The 19873-nt window shown below is 48.8% G+C and overlaps 7 protein-coding genes across 7 annotated transcripts; 4 read left to right on the plus strand and 3 right to left on the minus strand.

Moving 5' to 3' along the window:
• Window positions 1-54: 54 nt before the first annotated feature.
• BO83DRAFT_378812 (uncharacterized protein) lies at window positions 55-960 on the minus strand. The gene is made up of 4 exons (XM_025531353.1): window positions 801-960; window positions 701-738; window positions 575-645; window positions 55-516 (listed from the first exon to the last, which is right to left on the minus strand). Exons 1-4 carry the CDS (start codon window positions 839-841, stop codon window positions 424-426), a joined length of 243 nt encoding a protein of 80 aa, XP_025388017.1. The 5' UTR covers window positions 842-960; the 3' UTR covers window positions 55-423.
• A 187-nt stretch (window positions 961-1147) lies between these two features.
• BO83DRAFT_378813 (exosome nuclease subunit RRP6) lies at window positions 1148-3632 on the plus strand. Its single transcript, XM_025531354.1, has one exon. The coding sequence runs from the start codon at window positions 1186-1188 to the stop codon at window positions 3538-3540; it is 2355 nt and encodes a 784-aa protein (XP_025388018.1). The 5' UTR covers window positions 1148-1185; the 3' UTR covers window positions 3541-3632.
• Window positions 3633-3639: 7 nt separating this feature from the next.
• BO83DRAFT_378814 (putative membrane protein) lies at window positions 3640-4721 on the minus strand. The gene is made up of 4 exons (XM_025531355.1): window positions 4509-4721; window positions 4222-4438; window positions 3996-4129; window positions 3640-3916 (listed from the first exon to the last, which is right to left on the minus strand). The coding sequence occupies exons 1-4, from the start codon at window positions 4693-4695 to the stop codon at window positions 3834-3836; spliced, it is 621 nt and encodes a 206-aa protein (XP_025388019.1). The 5' UTR covers window positions 4696-4721; the 3' UTR covers window positions 3640-3833.
• Window positions 4722-5622: 901 nt separating this feature from the next.
• Window positions 5623-6852, plus strand: BO83DRAFT_446136 (uncharacterized protein; the record flags this gene model as incomplete). The annotated part of the gene is made up of 3 exons (XM_025536590.1): window positions 5623-6277; window positions 6337-6440; window positions 6469-6852. The coding sequence occupies 3 exons, from the start codon at window positions 5623-5625 to the stop codon at window positions 6850-6852; spliced, it is 1143 nt and encodes a 380-aa protein (XP_025388020.1).
• Window positions 6853-12535: 5683 nt separating this feature from the next.
• Window positions 12536-15049, plus strand: BO83DRAFT_399211 (Ras GTPase activating protein IRA2; the record flags this gene model as incomplete). Its single annotated transcript, XM_025533308.1, has 4 exons — window positions 12536-12740; window positions 12808-12941; window positions 12991-14833; window positions 14889-15049. 4 exons carry the CDS (start codon window positions 12536-12538, stop codon window positions 15047-15049), a joined length of 2343 nt encoding a protein of 780 aa, XP_025388021.1.
• A 1377-nt stretch (window positions 15050-16426) lies between these two features.
• BO83DRAFT_378817 (SEC14 family lipid-binding protein) lies at window positions 16427-18467 on the plus strand. The gene is made up of 3 exons (XM_025531356.1): window positions 16427-16990; window positions 17208-17331; window positions 17407-18467. The coding sequence occupies exons 1-3, from the start codon at window positions 16773-16775 to the stop codon at window positions 18022-18024; spliced, it is 960 nt and encodes a 319-aa protein (XP_025388022.1). The 5' UTR covers window positions 16427-16772; the 3' UTR covers window positions 18025-18467.
• Window positions 18468-18509: 42 nt separating this feature from the next.
• BO83DRAFT_361804 (uncharacterized protein) lies at window positions 18510-19639 on the minus strand. The gene is made up of 2 exons (XM_025529479.1): window positions 19357-19639; window positions 18510-19283 (listed from the first exon to the last, which is right to left on the minus strand). Exons 1-2 carry the CDS (start codon window positions 19531-19533, stop codon window positions 18603-18605), a joined length of 858 nt encoding a protein of 285 aa, XP_025388023.1. The 5' UTR covers window positions 19534-19639; the 3' UTR covers window positions 18510-18602.
• Between the last annotated feature and the right edge of the window lie 234 nt (window positions 19640-19873).

The following is a 19873-nucleotide window of genomic DNA, read 5'->3' on the forward strand; positions in this document are numbered from 1 at the left end:
GATAATAATCTAGTATATAATGTTGATACACGATATAGAGACGGGTTGCAAGATCAAGCTTTAACCTTCAGTATATGCTTCATATATAGTACAACATAGCTAGATAGACAGTTAGAACTCCTGCCATGATTGCAAAAGCGTCTAGAGAGATGCACCCAAAACGCCAGAATGACATGTGCCAATAATACAATCGTAGACTCATTTTCTCTCGACAATGAAACACCCGATAGGAGAGTCAGATACAGAACAAAATAAGATGAGATGAGATGAATGCTTCGCTGGGCGGGGTTTCTGGACCAACCCTATGTCGTCGGAGAGGAGAGGTCCATCGTAACCAACATCTATAATGCAAGAAAAGAACATCGAAAGAGGAACGAAAGGAACCGAAGAAAAAGATTGATAGAAAATCGTGAACACAACGCATCAGCTTTTCCGCGTGTATTCAGCATCGCTCTCCTTCGCACTCTTGCGAGCATCATCAAGCATGGTGTCGATACCCCGTTCTTTTAGTGCGAGCTTTTATACGAGATTAGTGAGGTAACTAGCTTGAAAGCTGGTTTGAGTAGAGTCATACATTTAAACAAGCCCTGTACTTCTTGAAAAGCTCGTCGCAATCATTAGAGGCGGTGTTGCCACGGAGGTACTCTGCGGGTCTTTGGTGAGTTTTATGCTTACTTGGGATAAGGGACATGAGGCTTACTTTCGCTGTACCATTTCAAGAAGCATGTATCATATTTTCTACTCAAATTGTTAGTTGGATGTTAGATATGTGTTGGGGTGTGCTGGTGAAGGAGTCGTACTCTTTGATATCATTGCACTCGGGGGCGATTGATGCTGACATCTTGGGTCGGATGAATCGGACAATTTCTTCCACAGATAATCAAGGGTATGAGATAGATGAGTTTATCCCTTGTCCAAGACCAGATGCTGATATCTTCGAGTGCATGTAAATGAAACCTGCTTTCCAGTTGAGATCATCTTCATTGCACCTTATGTAATCCAATCTTCGAGATCACTCGTGATGATCACTAGTACTTTTCAAGCAGGCGGTCAGTATCAACCGGCGCGACGATTTTCTCCACCTCCGACTGCTTTTTTTTCTTATCCAGGAAAGACAAGTCCACTTCCCATTGCTGCTGCCGCCAGAGTCCAACGGGTTTGTCTGTCTGGTCTCTGCTTCTCAACATGGATTCCACAGCAGATTTCGGTTCGTTGCAGCAACAGGTGCAGTCGTCCCTGATGCAGGTGACGCGCACCGCCGGTCAACTTTCAGCCGAAGATCTCGATTTCCATCGCACCTCTAACGCAGAGGTCTCCGATTCTCTGGACGAGCAGAGCAACCGACTCTTGTCGCTCACTTCGTCCATCCTGAAAGCCGCCACCGCCGGGACCGATATTTCCGCGCCGACTTTGGACGACGAAGATTCCCTCGAAGACAATTGGCGTGGTGTCGTGGATGTTATCGATGCGCTTTTGGAAAAGGCCGACGCGTGCTTGGATGAATTCACTGGTGTCATTAAGAAGCTGAGCCCGTCGCAACAAGATCAGGCTGCCGCTGCCGCTGCAAAGGCCGCGAAGAAGCAACCCGCCAAATTCCCGACCATTTACGACTACGGCCCGTCGAAGATCCCGAAGCCGCAATTGCTGTTTGAGCGCAAGGCCGATAACACCGATACCGCCCCTTTCAAGCCGCTGCTTAAGACGAAGCCCCATGCTGTCGTTCCGTTGAAGGATTCGTTGAAATTGTCCGATTCTGCGGTCGGATATGTCAACCCATACGAGACGGAGATCCGTGCCGCGAAGTACCCCGCTTCGTCGTACAGTGTGTCGCCGCCCGTGGATTATCAGCCATGGGAGTCAACAAAGGCGACTTTTGTGGATACTCAGGAAGGTGTGAAGGAGATGCTGGAGGAGCTTAAGGCTGCGAAGGAGATTGCGATTGATTTGGAGCATCACGATGTGCACTCGTACCAGGGTCTTGTTTCTTTGATGCAGATAAGCACTCGGGATAAGGATTGGGTTGTCGATACGCTTAAACCGTGGAGGGAGGAGCTGCAGGTTCTCAACGAAGTGTTCACGGATCCCAACATCCTTAAGGTGCTTCACGGTTCCTCGATGGATATCATTTGGCTGCAGCGCGACTTGGGGTTGTATGTCGTCGGCATGTTCGATACATACCATGCTGCGTGCGCGCTGAACTACCCGAAGCGCAGTTTGAAGTTCTTGCTGCAGAAATTTGTCAATTTCGAAGCCGATAAACGCTACCAGATGGCCGACTGGCGCATTCGGCCGATCCCGGAAGGCATGTTCGACTACGCTCGCTCCGATACTCACTACCTTCTTCACATCTACGACCACATTCGCAATGAACTTGTCGAAAACTCCCTACCTGACAACAACCTTGTCGACTACGTCTTGGAGCAGTCGAAGAAAGAAGCTCTGCAAGTATACGAGCGTCCTGTCTACGATGCTGCTACTGGTCAAGGACCGGGCGGTTGGTACGACCTCCTTTCCCGCAATTCGATTGTGGTCAACCGGGAACAGTTCGCCGTGTTCAAGGCAGTACATCAGTGGCGTGACGAGGTTGCCAGAGAGGAAGATGAAGGCGTGCAGTGTGTGTTCCCGAAGCACGTTCTCTTTAGGGTTGCTCACACTATGCCGCTCGACTTGGGCACCCTGTTCCGGACATTGTCGCCCGTGACGCCAATTGTCCAGAACCGCGCTGTAGACCTTCTGGAAGTCATCAAGAAGGCGAAGGATGAGGGTGCTGAAGGCCCTGAATGGCGTGACGTGTATGTCAAGCCAACCAGAGGTACACCAGCCGCACCGGCGACACAGGCGGTCGATGTCCCATCCCCATCCCCAGCAGAGGCCAATCTTCCCACTGTATCTCGTTACGAGGTATCCCAATTCTGGGGTTCCGTTTTGGAGTCGCAAGAACCCCCCACGGTTCCCGAATACTCCGCCGTTGCCTCAGCCGAAGCTCTACGACTCTCCCTCCCTCTTCCACCTATGCCTAGAACTGTCTCCGAAGCCCGCGAGAAGCTCGCACCCGTTCAACCTCAAACGCCGAAACCCGCTACCTCTGCTCCCGCCGTTAAGGAAGAAAAGAAAGAGGAGGACGAAAACAAGTATTTCACCGTCAAGGAGATGGGTGGCCCCCGCAAGCGCAAGGCTGCCCCCGCAGAGACGGTCGAGCAGTTGCAGTCTGCCTCATCAGAAATCGATGGCCCCACCACGGACGCCAGCTCCTCATTAGACATTGAAGATAAGCCATCCAAGAAACAGCGCCGCAAGGAGAAGAAGAACAAGGCCGCAGCACAGCCTGAGTCTGCCTCAAAGGAGGACAGAGAAGAGGAGGAAGAGGAGGCTCCCTTCAACTACGAGTCCGCTGCCTCCGTCTTCAATGCCAACCCCAAAGCTACTTCGGGACTCCCGTCTAGGCGTCGCTATAACCCCTATGCGAAGGTGCTCGATGCCCCATCGGGAGTACGGAAACAGAAGCGCGAGACTGCTGGTAAGGCATTCACGTTCCGGTGATTTGTTAGGTGTGGCAGAAAGGAGTGTTGTTTCTTTGTCAAAGGAATGGTGCGCAAAAGCATGGGCATGGACAGTGTGTTTGTAAATGCATAGCGATACCCGGTTTTGAATCTAACTTCAAATCAATTCGATTTTATCTAGCCCAGTCTGTTCCAATTGTATCATTCGTCAATCCTAGTTGTCAGTAGCGTAGCGTAGCTCACCATACCACCAACCACATCCATCCCCTGCAATATTAGTGTATACGAACTAAACAATCACCTCCTGCATCCACCAACCAACCAACCACTCTTTTACTTCTTCTCCTTCCACTCCTTACCCCCAGCCAAAGTCTTCCGTCTCTGCTTAACCATGTACGAATACATCATGGGCGAACCTACACATAACTCATCAACAACACTACTTCCATGCCACCTACAAATCGACATCAACGAAGAGAAATGGGAAATACTCACCAGGACCATAAAGAAACAAAAAGAAAACGTACAACGCCTGAACAGGGATGCTATTCGTAACGCGCAGCGCCCGGAACATGAGCCACCATTCGCTTCCGATGCCGATAGGGTAAAGGATTAGGAAGAGGGAGTATCTAATCCATTAATTCAGTCAGGTTATCGATATGAATGGGGGCGGGCACAATGGAAGAAGAAATGAAGAAAGAGTAAGTGCATGCATGCATACCTCAACCACCTCAACAACCCCGGCACAGGCGCACCGGCACTTAGGACCGCGAAATAAGAATACCGAATTGCATCTGCGAAGGACCATGCCGGCAGCATGTACTTGTATGCTAAGGAGGAGCTGGTGGTCTCTGGGTAGGCGTAATTGATGGCCCAGACTTGGACGCTGCGGGCGAAGATTTGGGTGAAGGTTGTGAAGATGGGGGAGCGGGTTAGGCCTTTTTCTTTGCAGTTAGTTGTTGGTGTTTGGTGTTTGGTGGAGGTTATGATGATTTGGGCTTGACTTGCCTAATGCAGCATGTAGGATTTCAAGAATAGCGATAGTTTGGGTCCATCTTGTCCAGGGTTCGAGGGTAACGTAGATTGTTTGGGGGGATTGGAAGGGGGAGAGGATGATGGAGGAGAAGATGTAGAGCCAGAGGAGGGCGTTGATGGTGTTGTAGGTTGCTAGGTAGGTTGTTCTTAGGGAGGGCATTTTGTTGGACTGAGGTGGTGGTAGTGGTGATGATGGGGGAATGCGGTGCTGAAGAAACGGAGGAAATACATCTCCGTTAAGGTGGATTTTTGCATGTGATTGCGGCTGAAAGAATAGCTGCGGGTAATGAGGAACTATCGATTTTTCTCCAGCATTACCGGTGATGTCGTATGATTTTTTAGGGCTTAATTTGAGATGTATATCTCATCATTGTTGCATTTGCATTTAAGCTTATCGGAGACAAATTAGGGTTCATGCAGGAATGCGCAGGGGTTCGTACACCCCGGTGGATGAAAGGGCTTTGTTCGGGGAGATTCAATGGCCATTCGGGTGCCTGGGGTCCACTTTTCGGGGAAGGATAATGTTTCAGTAGTAGTATTGATTGATAGGTTGTATGCTTTTGTTGAACTCGTGCCTTCCTTTCCCTTATGATAGTCACCTGACTGAGTAATTTTGCCCAATGTCGCCTCTTCGTTGTCTCTATAGACATTACATTCCTCTCCTAGTGTGGAAGCAATAGTGGTAGCACCTGCTAGCCCCTTCTATCTTTGGTCATGCCTGGAAAGCGCTCACGGGAAGTCTTATTCCTACATCAACGTCTGGCTGTTTCCGATGCAATCAATCAACGCTACTCCAGAGTACTTAGGGACATTCCACTTCTCTCACGCAGCAAGAAGACCAATCCATGGGTACTACCGTCATGGAACTTTCATAATGGATATCTCCTTAGCATGTCTTCGATTGAGGCATGCTGTTACTCCTCGTGAGTCTTTCCTCAAACTACTATAAGTAGAGGCAGGTAACCATAAAAGTCTCCTTCTTTTCCCAGCAACACGCCTCTTCAATCTTCTATCGCCTAGCAATTAGCAAAAACAAACCTCGAAAATCTTCTACAAAAAAAACGTAGTAGCGCCTTCACTTTACAAAATGGCGTCAAGTCATTCTGGGGTGAATCCGGGAGTTACTGGACCAAGTCTCTCCGACTTTCCTGAAAACATTCAAAACAAAATTATTCTGGTTGAAGTTCCCGCCGCCGAAGTGCAAGGCTTCATTCGAAATGAATGTCCTTATATGTTACAGAGAATCGCACCGTATGGTGCTAATTGGATGAGACATGTCATGTACAACACCATCCCCAAGGAGATCCGAGTCTACGCGTATGTCCACTATGACATGGCCCAACCAGACTGGTACCAAAAGGAAGGCAATGTGGCTCTTCTGTCTCGTTACAATGCTCACAGAAACAATTTGGAGCAGGAAGTAACTGAGGAGCAGGCCCGGAGCATGCTGCGGTTCTACAGTATTGTGCAATTCTATGCCAACCCGCTTCCCGCCGTCGGAATTCGGGCCCTGAATGTGGCACGTTTTGGGAACATGCGGGAGAGGGCTACTAGAAATGAGATGCTACGTATCGAACGTGCCCTGTACATACATGATATTCTATTGCAAGCGATGACCAACATACCCCGCCACACCATGACCTCGGCTGCTGCCAAGTCGCCTTGGATGAATTTCCTAGAGATGTTCACTGGCTGGATGCTGTACCAGGTGTTGACAGTGACTACGTTTCTCCATTATCCGGGTATTTTTGACCCCAAACACTTGCTGGTACTAAGCCAGAAATGCTAACCAATACCCCAGATCACGCGAAGGGTTTCTCTGATGAAGAATTGGAAGACGCGCTTGTCGCTATCTCGAAAACGGAGAATCGCAACTATCTGGTAAGCTCTGGACCCGGCTTTGAAGTGTGCTATTAGCCCTAACAATCTGCAGTATGAAGGGCTGTCATTCAGAAAAGAGATGGACGGGGGTAGCTGGGATCGAAGACTGAGTGATGAAGAGCAGCTTCGCCTCAAATGCTGGGCTGCTGCTGGCAGGGCTATATTTGAGGCTCTGTATCTGAAGGTAGATGGCAAAGATCAGAAGTTCAACCAGCAGAACTTTTCCCCAGATGATAACATGATCAACAAACAGATGGCTGATCCATTTGTATTCATCGAGGGGGACAATGGCCCGCATCGGCTCTGGTACGCAGTCTTGAAGAATATCCCCAATCAAGACATAGGAACATTCTTTAATGAAATTGGCCACCCGAATTACCTGCTCTTCATGTGGGATGAAGACCGGTTGCGCTACCTGAACTTCCTTGGGCCATAAGACAGTCACTGAGAACAGGATGACCGTTCTTGCGTCTTACCCACGGCTTGAGATCACCTGGGAGCTTGGTATCAATAGTCGTTCCTTTTCTTACTTGCTTACTGCTGGAAAATAAGCTCTCATAAAATCCAACATACTTTTGCTTCATTGAATCACTATGACCCCATTTCCTGTAGACCGCCTTTCTTGCTTTCCACTAACCAATATGGAAGACAATTATATACCACACTAACTGTAGATCCTGTGCTCATAGCTCCAACCTTCAGTGTCTATCAGTATCAACTCCGAATAAGACCAACCCAACCCAACACAACAGAAATGATCCATCCACAAACACAAACCAACCAGATCTGCTATGCTCGACTACCCATACACTGAAATTTGGGGTGCATAATGCACAGATTGCAGGCTGCATGCATTGCATATGTGTGACCCCACATAATTCTGAAGGTGGTACACGATTGATTAGTGTGTGCATATGTGCATAAGCAAGCTTAATGCATTCAGTTACCTACTGGAAAAGAAATAGTTGATTCGTTAGTTAGTTGAAATCAAGTAATACGTGACATCAAATAAGCAGATTGCTGATTTTGCATGGCAGTGGATGATGTTTGCTTTTGACAGGTGCGCACTATCGAAGTTTAGTAGATTAGAGTTGGGGTTGGGCTGATTATCTATCCATGTTTCTTTCTGGATGGGGTTGTATGGATATTGCTTTTCTCTTATATTTTCTTTTTTTTCCCCCCTCATTCTCTGAAAACTGTGTTGGTACTCAGGGATTTGAAGAATAGATTTCGGGATCTGAGATGATGGATTCCTTAATCTACCATTGTAGGTAATTCTCGAATGCGTATACTAGATCATACTTTCATACTACTCGCTTATATTGCCGATTATATAGATATATGAGTTCATCTACATCTACTATGTAGTACTAATTAATGTGGAGTAAATGAAGCTACTAATGACAATGACAAAGACCATGATGACGCTGACGCTGACGCTGACGAGATGTGGTCACTGCTGATTACTACTTAGGATCTGTGCGAGAGTAAGTTGGATCATGTCGATCGTTTCCATCGTTGGCTCCTGTCGCAGGATCCATGTTAATATCGGGAGATCAATAACATTTAACATAGAATGAGGGAATTTTGGGGATTGATATCTATCTAGATACGGTAGTAGTCAATCCTGGGGCGGGAACTTAACTAGTATGATATGTTTCAATTTCACGGTTCGCTTCACGAGTCATGCAGGATTGATATTTGTGTTATGTAGATTACTTTAGTATTCCGCTTTTATTTTCTTTTCTTTCGTTAATCGAATGTAGAATAATTTAACATCATTTTATTATAACTTTTCATTTTTCTACTGTATTCCTGCCAAGCCCGGCAGTATGCACCGTGAGGCTTTAGAATGAAGACCCCCCCCCCGGGTCGATCTACATGCATACATTGACCCTGAATACTTAGGAATTCAAGCCACAAGGGTATTCACGGTTATTGACTACTGTTCTATTGTTGAAAATATTCAGGCCGAGAATAACAGACAATTAGATACAAATGCAGTGGCAAAATCCATACCATGGGTGCTTGGTATGCATCCAACTTGGCAGATAGCCGATCCTTGATAAGGAGGGAGTAGAATCTCTACTACGTACTCTGTATGGTAACCCCCGCTCACGAGGGCAGGGCCAGTTACCCACCGGCATTGATCGTATCTCCAAATGTTTCGCATCGCAATGCTGCACTGTCATAGGCTTGCATTATCGCTCATCAATTCCACATAATTACCCGACTCCAAAAATCCTAGACATACTTTAGATCCTGTACTACGCGAGAATTGCAAATCTGCAGGCTAGATTTATCAAACCAGTACAGTTAGTAAAGAAGAAGGGATCAAATCAAGCATGTATGTCGCTTAACATTACAACAAAATGACTAACCAAATGATTGAGACCCCTCATCGGAAAAAGCCAATAAAACCACATCATCTCGACACATGAGATTTCGATTTCAAATTCTCCATTATACGCGAAGCAAACAAACAATCAATCAATCCATCGTGTCAGGCGGGGGCCTAATGTACGTACTAAAAATGAAAAGCCACCAATGCTGCAGGTACCACACATGCAACTCCCGTCCAATCCATGGATGGGACGGATGACTCGAATCGCGCAAAATCTGAAACTTGGTCCTTTTTAAGATTCAGTCATACTCCGCCCCCGGCAACTTCGTCTCTCACCAATCTTATGCCGGCAGTAGTGATTAGTGAACCGGTGGTACCAAACTCTCTCTTTCTCTCACTTTTCCCATCAAGTGTGTGTGGGTGTGTGGCTAAAGTTAGATTGGAACTGGGTGCCCTGCAGGTAAAACGAACTACGGAGTAAGTCATGCTCCCCCCCCTCTCTCCCCTCCTCTAAAATTTTGTGCTGCACTGCCTGCCATGATGTTCTCCCATGACAGGATGATTGACCTATGGGTCGTAACTCAAAAAAGCGATGTCATGCATGTGTAAATCGAGACTTTCTTAAGATTTTGTGCATTCTTTTTTTTTTTTTTTTTTTCCTTTCATCCCTCCACTTTCTCTCCGCACAGTTGCGTGTGCAGTAGCAAGTAGTTCAGACTAGTGCCGCGTCGCGTTGTCGAGTACGGAGTAGATCCCCTCTTTTTTTCTTCTCCTCTCCTCTACTTACTTTGTTACTGTGCCAAACCCCCGACCCGACCGAGAGGAGTGGGTGGGTGTGGTGGCAACAGACTAGATACGGACTACGGGGACTCAGGTACCCGTGGACGGAGAAGCACTGGGCCAGGGGTAAAAGAGAGACAGACAGAGACGGACGGATGGGGAAAAGGAACTGACTAAACTACAAAAGTATCTACAGCACTAACTAACTAACAACTACTCAGGTCATGCGAAATTAAACATTTCCTGCAAAACCTTGGAATGTGCCATGCGATGGGCTGATGCACTAAAAAGAAGATTAAGATATTATCTTAAGTTTTCTAATTATTTCTTTCATTTTCTTCTACTGTGTTCAATGGCTTGATTGTTGCTACTATCGTTCTACTGTTGCAAATGATGCTAGTCTCTCTTCTACTTGGTTTTTCTATCTAGTTTGGCTTAGTGTCGCTATTTCTTTTCTTGCTTAGCTCTGAACCTAACCTACGCGCTACTAAACATTTATCTGCACCCCCCGGTCACGGTACGTGCAAGCCGTGGGTTCCGCTGGATTTTTCCCCTTGCGTCTTCTTGCATGGGCGACCATCCGACGGTCAAGAAGCGGCGGCAGACGATCATCCGGATATCATTATTTGGGGGAGAGGACGGGGGGGGTCGATCCGGATGATGGATTAAATTGATTAATGGATACTACTATGATTTTACTGGTTTAATTGTATAATCGGAATTATTTGTTAGTTGTTTGGGTAACGAAATCATGTTTTTTCTCTCACAAGAGGAATGGGGATGAGGATGATGTTAAGGGCGTTCGAAGGTTTGAAGGAGGGACTTGGAGAGGGAGGAGGGGGAGAAATAGTACCAAAAGCGGTAAATGGAATTGAACGAACGCTAATTTATTTTATTATCTCTCCGTCCATGGGTATAGGCCAGCTATTATATCCAAAACATCTGACCTGGAGAATGTCTCTAGATTCTTTGTCTTGGATTGACAGTCATGACGCATTGATTAATTCAACCTCGTCTGTCTGTCTTGCCTATCTTTCTTGTCACTCAGTCAGCTGGAAGCGGGATGGAATGACCAGTCCTTAAAAATTATGAGGCGTGTGCTGGTGGTGGTGGTGGTGGTGGTGGTGGTGATGGTGGGTGGGTAAGAATACTAACTAATAATCCCTGAGGGGAGGAACAGACCGACAGACCGACACACCAAGACCGTAGGGACCAATTTCAGGAACAGGAATTGTTCACTGGGTCTCTGGGGCTGTCTGGGTGGAGAGAGGGCCTTCATGTAATCCGTTCAACCGTTGGGCCACCCTGTGCTCCGTTCCCTTTTTTTTCCTTTCCTTTCCCCCCCTCCTCCCCCCTCTCATGCAATACTTAGTCAGTGCTAGTTAGTTCCTCACTGATTGACACACTCGCTGTAAGAAGAAATAGGGAAGAGAAAATAAAAAAGCAACAGAAAAGAAAAATAAACAAATGACGATACATACATACAAGTAGGAGAATTTGTCAGTCTTAAGAAACACGTTTATTAAACTGACTTTTAAAAAGAAAAGAAAACCACTTTCCAGCAAAGATAAACCTCAAGCATGATATTGATGCAGGTGTAGACTAGATGCAGGTCCACACCAGCCCATACTCAAGGTCAAACTGCCCTGACGAAATTTGAATCCTCGCGCAACTAAAAAGTATTTACTTTTGTTTAGTGGCAGTGGTACCTGCTTGGCTCTCCATCCCGTCCGCTGCAAGTCACGGAAACCAACTCCACCCTTAACCAACCGTAAACGCCGTCGTGAGGGTTCGAGCGGATTTATTTCTCCCCTCCTTAAGTCCACTCGCGAACCATCCTGTGCCTTTTTCTCCCCTCTCTCTCTTGTTTCTCCTGGATCTCTGGTGCACTGGCTCAATCAATACCCATTCTTCTTATTCTTTTTCCCTTAATGATCATTATTTACTATTATTATTATTATTGATTTTCCCTCTTCAATACTTCCATCCTCCAGTTGTACCCTCTTTGTTCTTGTCGTCGTCGTCATCCCCTTCACCACATTGTCAACTTTCCACTCTGATATCCTGCCGCATTCTACAAAGTTGATTGATTGGGATCGCTTCTTATTATTTTTATTTTTTTCTATTCACCGCACTTCTTCTCTCCCTTATTACTTTTTTTTCCTCTTTCTTGATCACCCTCTCTCCCTTCTTAATTCACTGTCATTCCGATCCCTCCCCCCTGTTGGTTAGTAGGTTGCCCTGATTGATTTTCCTCTGCATCCGACCGGCATCTTTCCTCCTCCTGCCTGCCTCCCTCCCCTCTGTCTCCAGTCTCTCTCTTTCCACACTCTCTCCATCAATCATTAAATTAATCCTCTCCATCCTTGCCTTGCGCCTCTTTCCTTCTTCGGCAGTGGGAAATCTCCTTCTCCATACCACACAACCCATCCATCTCTCTTTAATTTCCTCTTCAACTCCTCCGTCCCTCTCCGATTCGGAATTATTCCCACCGCCTATCTTTTGCTTCTCTCCAAGTTAACCCTTATAACCGCCGGGCAGTATCTGAGACGCCTCCTGTTGATCGCATCCATCGCGCTCCGCTACACGTTAATCCTCCATTCCGATCGCCCTTTACTTTTTCTCCATCCTATTTTTACTCCTTCTCTTACGCGACTAGCGGCGTCCACGTCTCGAGGTTGCCAACACCGTTAAACTCACCAACCGTGCACAGAGCTCGCTCCGATCGCTCATTCGCCTCTACAGCTACAGCCTTTCCACACATCCGATAAAGGGGTCTTGGAACACCTGCGTTGCGTCGCTGCACTCGCTTGTCTTGTTTTGAATGATTAGTGGTTTCTAAATCTGCGACCACAGCTCGAATTGTCATAATCGCGATATTGAAGGTGTCGAGTATCGGTGTGGTTGATTGTTCGCCCGCATATATCGCGCCTGAACATTCAATCGTGTGCTGCTCGATCCCAGCACGCCTCTATACACTCCTTTCTTGCACATAATGTCCGTTGCTACGATGCTACAACCCGCTTCGAGAGCCTCGACTTCATCGTCTTCTTCCTTTCAACCCGTCACACGCCAAAACACCATGTCTTCCCACGATACGCGGTCCCTCCGCCAGTCGAAGCGGCTGTCAGTCACTGCGCTGTACATGTCCATGAATGCTAAGGACAGGGATTTGGATATTTCAGACGATCTGGCGAGAGGTTAGTCACTGGATTTGGGTGGGATTTATTTGAATTTGGACACGCTTGCTGACTTTTTATGCGACAGCTCAAATATATCTGCGCGAACTGAAGGCGAAGATTTCAACGCAATCGAAGAAGAACTTCGTCCTGGAAAAAGATGTGCGGTATTTGGATTCACGGATTGCCCTGCTGATCCAAAACCGTATGGCTCTGGAAGAAGTAAGAATTGTTCCATCTGTCTTGCATGGGTAGTTCCTGACAGTACCAGCAAAACGAAGTTGCCAGCCACCTCGACGATGCTATAGATCCCCAGGAGGGATTCTTTCCTAACGATGAGCGAACACAGAAGTACGGCAATCTTCTCTTCCTTCTCCAGTCCGAACCCCGTCACATCGCCCACCTGTGCCGCCTAGTCTCCATGTCCGAGATCGACTCCCTCCTGCAAACCGTGATGTTTACTATTTACGGAAATCAGTATGAGAGTCGTGAAGAACATCTGCTACTTACCATGTTTCAGTCTGTCCTCACCTATCAGTTCGATAACACTCCAGAGTACTCGTCACTCTTGCGCCAGAACACCCCTGTTTCCCGCATGATGACCACCTACACCCGGCGCGGTCCTGGTCAGAGTTACCTGAAACAAGTCCTTGCCAACCAGATCAATGCCCTGATCGAGCTGCGCGACGTCGACTTGGAGATTAACCCCCTCAAAGTGTATGAAACCATGGTGAAACAGATCGAAGAGGAGCAGGGCTCGTTGCCAGAAAGTCTTCAGAGATCTGTTACGGCGGAAGACGCAGCGGCAAATGCGCAGGTGCAGGCCATTATTGAACCGCGATTGAAGATGCTCACCGACTATGCCAACCGATTTTTGAACATAATCATCGAGTCCGTGGAAGAGACACCATACGGCATTCGGTGGATATGCAAGCAGATCAGAAGTTTGTCCCGACGCAAGTACCCGGACGCTCAAGATCAGACCATCTGTACCCTGATCGGAGGATTCTTCTTCCTTCGCTTCATCAATCCCGCTATTGTCACGCCTCGATCGTATATGTTGATTGAATCGACGCCCACGGAGAAACCCCGCCGGACGTTGACCCTTATCGCGAAGATGCTTCAGAATTTGGCCAACAAACCTTCGTACGCCAAGGAGCCGTACATGGCGAAACTTCAGCCTTTCATCCAGCAGAACAAGGAACGTGTGAACAAGTTCATGCTCGATCTGTGTGATGTGCAGGATTTTTATGAGAGCTTAGAGATGGACAACTACGTCGCGCTCTCGAAGCGAGACCTCGAGTTGCAGATTACCCTGAACGAGATGTACGCCACACACGCCCTGCTGGAGAAGCACAGCTTGGCTTTGGCCCAGGACCAGCACTCCCATCTCAATGAAATCCTGCAGGAGCTTGGTTCTGCGCCACCACAGGTCCCCCGGAAGGAAAACAGGACCATCACCGTGCCATTGTTTAGCCGCTGGGAGACGTCTCTTGATGATTTGACCGCGGCCTTGGATATCACCCAAGAAGAAGTCTTCTTTATGGAGGCCAAATCCACCTTCGTCCAGATTTTGCGGTCTCTCCCTCAAAAGCACCCCGCAACGCGTCGTCCGCTACGGCTATATCTCATTGCGGAGAGTGCTGCAACCCTCAAGAACGATGCGGTGATGGTCCGGAAAGGAATCCGCACTATAGAACTGCTCGATCAATTGATGAAGTTGGGCGTCATCGAACGTGCCGATGACTTCAGTCTCCTGCGTGATGAGGTTGAACAGGAACTAGCGTACCTGGGCGGCTTGAAGGAGAATGTCTTGAAGGAGACGAAGAAACTGGAAGAAGTCTTTGCCACCATACGCGACCACAATGCATACTTGGTGGGTCAGCTGGAAACGTACAAGTCGTATCTTCACAACGTCCGCAGTCAGTCCGAGGGCAAGCAGCGGAAACAGCAAAAGCACCAGGAGCTCGGACCGTACAAGTTTACACACCAGCAGCTCGAAAAGGAAGGTGTCATTCGCAAGAGTAACGTTCCAGAGAACCGACGAGCCAACATCTACTTTATGTTTAAGAGTCCTTTGCCAGGCACGTTTGTCATCAGCCTGCATTACAAAGGTAAGCCGTGATCTTCACCTTTTTCCTTCCCATGTTATCTAACCAACTATGTCAGGCCGTGCTCGTGGTCTTCTGGAGCTGGATCTCAAGCTCGATGATCTGCTCGAGATGCAAAAGGACAACCAGGAGGACTTGGATCTGGAGTACGTCCAATTCAATGTCTCGAAGGTGCTTCTACTTTTGAACAAACGATTTGCACGAAAGAAAGGGTGGTAGAGAGACGGCACCTATGGCCTCTCTTTTACATTCTATCACGACGTCTATGAAACGGAGCGGATAGTCACCGGGCAAGCCTCAAGACAGGCCAGCCTTTGGTCTTGGCTACTATGCCGCCAATTTGATGAACTACAATTGGCCTTGGCAATACGCTAACATGTCCCGAAAGCCGTGGCCGTGTTATCTGTTTGGATCGTCTATTCTACGTTATGACCTGGGGACGGACGATTGATTTGTACACTTTACCATGCGGCTTCCCACCCAGACGTGGTGCGGGTCGACCATGGATGCATAAGACGAGTTGCGTTTTTTTTGTTTTCGTTTTGCCGATTTTGTTAAGAAAGGGCTCCTATGCGGGGCAGTAATGTGGTGGGGCGACCAGCTCTGTTAATCCCAAGCATGTGGTCCTGGACTCTCCCCTCGCTGGCTCGGGGGTAAGTGGTCATGAGCAGGGGGTTTTCTGAGCCGTGTTGCTTTTCGTTTTGTCCTTGCGACGGCTATACCCCGTTGAATGATCTTGCGCTTGAGTGTTTCTTAATTGGGTCATTGCGGTTTGATGAGATTGGTGCGCTGTGTTGCTTCAATTCAGCGGCTCTGGTAAGACCGGCCGTCATGTTACCCTGTGTTTATATGTACCAGTATGCCTTGGATTTAGCGTTGTGAATTCCCCGGAATCATATATTATATGGCTTTTAATGAGGATGATGCTCAGAGGTGTGTAGGCCACGAGCAGTCTGCAACACCGGACATTGTGTAGAATTATGAGATTCTTTCGACTGTAATATGATCGACCTGAGCTGTTCAAATCGGTCGATGTAAATAACTGATCGTCGGGGGTATTTGGCCAGCAATTTCCGCCGAGTGATATTCGGCCAAGTTGCCCAGACACCCACCAGCATTGGTCCGGTTTAGACACCTACTACGTCACTGCCGCCGTGGCGCAGAATGGCAACGGCGCGACCGCCCTGAAACGAAAGGGCGCATTGGCGAAGAAGAGGCTTAGGTGGTCGCCAACCAGGGGTTGTGAGGGGTCTCAGTGAGAATGATGATCATGAAGCAGGATGTGTCCTAATCAACAAGAAAATTGGATCGATAATGAAACAGGTGCAGCCACGCATGACGCCTCAAGAGTACACCGTAAAGAAGAAGAAGAAGAAGAAGAAGAAGGGGGGAATCGAAGGTTGACCGCTTTGAGCGCCACCCCTCGGTTTTTCAGGCACGCAATTCAGGCCGACTGCTGCCACTTGACAGGCCAGACAAGTAGGCAGTGAGTAGTAAGTTAGTAGTGAGTGGTCAACTCCAGCAGTAGTAGGAAAGTTGCAGTGAGTTCGACTTGGTTTGGATTCCCGTCTGAGTTTGGCTGTTTCCGTCCGCCGTCTCATTTCTTTCTCGCCTTCTGGCTTTTTTTTTTTTGCCTCTTCTCTCTCCGCCTCTAGGTTAATTTCCAGTTTAGTTGTTCAATATTCTAGGCAGTTGTTCCTCCGCCTCTTCTCCTTCCCCTTAACCGCTGCTATCTGCGACATCCCGCTTAATTGTCCCTCCCCACTCCCCTCTCTCTCCTCCTCTCTCTTCCCCCCCCTGCACCGCCCGACTTGATTTCTCCTCTTGCCTTCTCCTCCCTTTTGACCATCAACTCATCCCGCCTTCGGGTCTATAACTTTCTCTTAACTCTCCCCTCCTCTTCCTTTCCCCCAAACCCTCTTCATCCACCATCACCTTCACAATGGCGGCTCCGTCCAAGTACGATGACTATGACTTCCCGACCACTGCGCCGGAAGACCAACCCGGTCACCCTGGCCACACCACCCCCGAGCAGGATGCGAAGGTAGAGCAGCTCCGGGCCGAGCTGGAACAGCTTGGCTACACCGAGAGGCTGGATACTCTGACGCTGTTGCGTTTCCTGAGAGCCCGAAAGTTTGATGTCGCTGCTGCCAAGACCATGTACGTTTTTGCTCCCTGATTATGATGTGACGACTAGCGTCTGTTGCTGGAGCCCTACGCGTAAGCGGGGGCTACTGGGAAGATGGTGTCGAAAGTCTCTGTTTTCCATTTTTCTCTCCCTGTTTCACGGAGACTTTGTTACGAGATGCCATGCACAGTGATCATGGAAACCTGAAACTTTCGAAGCGCGCGCTAACATCCACTTCTGGAAATAAAGGTTCGTCGACTGCGAGAAGTGGCGGAAGGAGTTCGGCACTGATGAGCTCGTCCGTACTTTCGAGTACCCCGAGAAGGCCAAGGTCTTCGAATACTACCCCCAGTACTACCACAAAACGGACAAGGTGCGTGACTTGAACAGACCGCTTTTTCTCCACCGCTAGACTGGTCGAGACGCTAACGACCGGAACCCCGAATAGGATGGCCGTCCTGTCTACATCGAGAAGTTGGGCAAGATTGACCTCAATGCCATGTACAAGATCACCACCGGCGAGCGCATGCTCCAGAACCTCGTGACCGAGTATGAGAAGCTTGCCGACCCCCGTCTGCCCGCCTGCTCCCGCAAGGCCGGTAAGCTGCTCGAGACTTGCTGCACCATCATGGACCTGAAGGGCGTCGGTATCACCAGCGTCCCCTCCGTCTACGGCTACGTCAAGCAGGCGTCTGCCATCTCCCAGAACTACTACCCCGAGCGTCTGGGCAAGCTTTACCTGATCAACGCCCCCTGGGGCTTCAGCAGCGTGTTCAGCGTGGTCAAGGGCTTCCTTGACCCGGTGACCGTGAACAAGATCCACGTTCTCGGCTCCAACTACAAGAAGGAGCTGCTGGCTCAGGTTCCCGCTGAGAACCTCCCTGTTGAGTTCGGCGGTACCTGCCAGTGTGCCGGAGGCTGCGAGCTTAGCGACATGGGCCCGTGGCAGGAGTCTGAGTGGGCCAAGACCCCCAAGTGGGCTGCCCCGAAGGAGGAGGCTGCTGCTGCTGAGGCTTCTACTGAGGCTGCTGCCGAGAAGGAGGCTGAGGCTCAGGCCACCGCATAGAGGCTTTTGTGTCATCCACCGGTTTTGTTTCTTTTTCGTTCTACATCTTGGATCAATATGGTAAAAGCTTCAGGCACTATCTTGCCGATCTATATCCCTTCTTTTGTTTCTAGAACTGTTTTGCTAGGGAGAGGCACTCCGCGGGTGCCTGTCCACTTTTCTTTTATGTTTCAAGATACGTGCTGGAAGGGTTGTTGAGAGTTGTTCTCGGGGATTCCGCGGTCCTATTATTATATGTTTTGCTTTTGGTCGTGCTTGTTTTCCTTTCGCAGTCAGATATCAAACACCATATGAGCGGCGCGAGGTGCTTTTTATAGATTGGAGCCGGGGCAGGCAGTCAGTAATAGGGGACAGAGGATAAAAGTGTTACGTGGTCAGGATGCTCTAGGTAGAACCAGGGTATACACTCATATAGCGTTAAAGTGAACGTTGCAGAGCGTGTCCATCAGATCTTTCATTATTGTAAACACATTGTAAACCGAATTGGTATCATCCCAAGACCCCTGCAAACGCCAACCCAAACCCATAGCAGAGGAAATAAAGAACGCAGTGATAAGCAGACATGCCTAAACAAACACTCATTTCTTCTTCTCTCCCTTCTTCTCCACCACCTCGACAGCCCGCCCAGCCCTCTCGGCCTTCCCCAGCGTCGAAGAAAGCGCATTCCCATCCGTCCCATCACCACTCGTGTCCACAGATACCCCTTCACCCTGAAGCCGCAACAACGTCCGCAACGCATCCTCATACACCTCCGCCATTTCCCCGCTCCGCCACCTCTCCGCCTCATTCTCCGTCCCTAACGAAACCTCCAACTTCGCCCGTGACCTCGTCATCGGCCCCTTCCTCTGAGTCTGAGTCGTTGTCGCCGTTGTGCCCGTGGTCCCCGCATCAGCCATCTCCGTATCCTGTCCCGCACTCTGCTCTTCTTCTTCCTCCTCCTCCTTCATCTCCTCCCCATCCAAATCTTCTAATTTCTCCTCCTCCTCATCCTCCCTCAACGCCCTCCTCAACTGCTCCGCATACGCCTTCGCCGCCCGGCCCGGCGCATCCCGTCTCAACTGCGCCACCGTCGTCGTCAACGACTCCAATTGCGCATACAGCGATGTGACCCGCGATGCTAGTTTCCCGTCGTACGCTTCGTATTCCACTTGTTCTGTGGGGGCTGTGAAGGCTGCTGGGAAGGGCCATTCGGGCGACGTGGAGTCGAGCCCATTGATGCTAATGGAGGGGGAGGCGGAGTTGAAGGTGCGGTTTATATACTGGGTAGATACAAATGTCGTCGTTAGACAGTTGTGGGATTTATATGTAATACAGATCTGGGAAGGGTCTTACCTCATCGACTAATTCTCGTACGCGCTCGCGCATGGGATCCGGTCCATCGTTGGGGTTCGCGGACGGAGGCAGGTGGAGGTCGAGTTTTGCTCGTGAGAGCGCGACGGTGTTGGCGTATAGGTAGGTGAAGTCTGCTGGGGATTGGAGTTCGATTTTGCGGTGGTGGTCGGTGGACATCTTTTTATTTTCTTTTATTCCTCTTTATCTTATTCTAATTGTGATTTGGGGTGTTGGTTGTGGTGCTGGCGGGGAGGAATAGTGGGTGAGGAGGGAGGGGAATCACGCGTCGTAGAGTTATGTTTGATGATTGTTTGATGCGGAGATACTAACTTTACGATAGCAACTATCCTTTCTCAATGCCTGAGGCAACAAGGGACACAGCGAGTGAAGTGTCTGCCTCAGGCAACTAACAGCGTCGATCGCCCCGCAAACGATGTCATCATTGATCGAAATCGGGAAGGTGAAGTTCCCATTCCCATGCCTTGCTTTACGAACGAACTACTACTTTTTCTTTCCT

Source organism: Aspergillus eucalypticola, assembly GCF_003184535.1.
Source record: "Aspergillus eucalypticola CBS 122712 chromosome Unknown BO83scaffold_13, whole genome shotgun sequence".
Lineage (NCBI taxonomy): Eukaryota > Fungi > Ascomycota > Eurotiomycetes > Eurotiales > Aspergillaceae > Aspergillus > Aspergillus eucalypticola.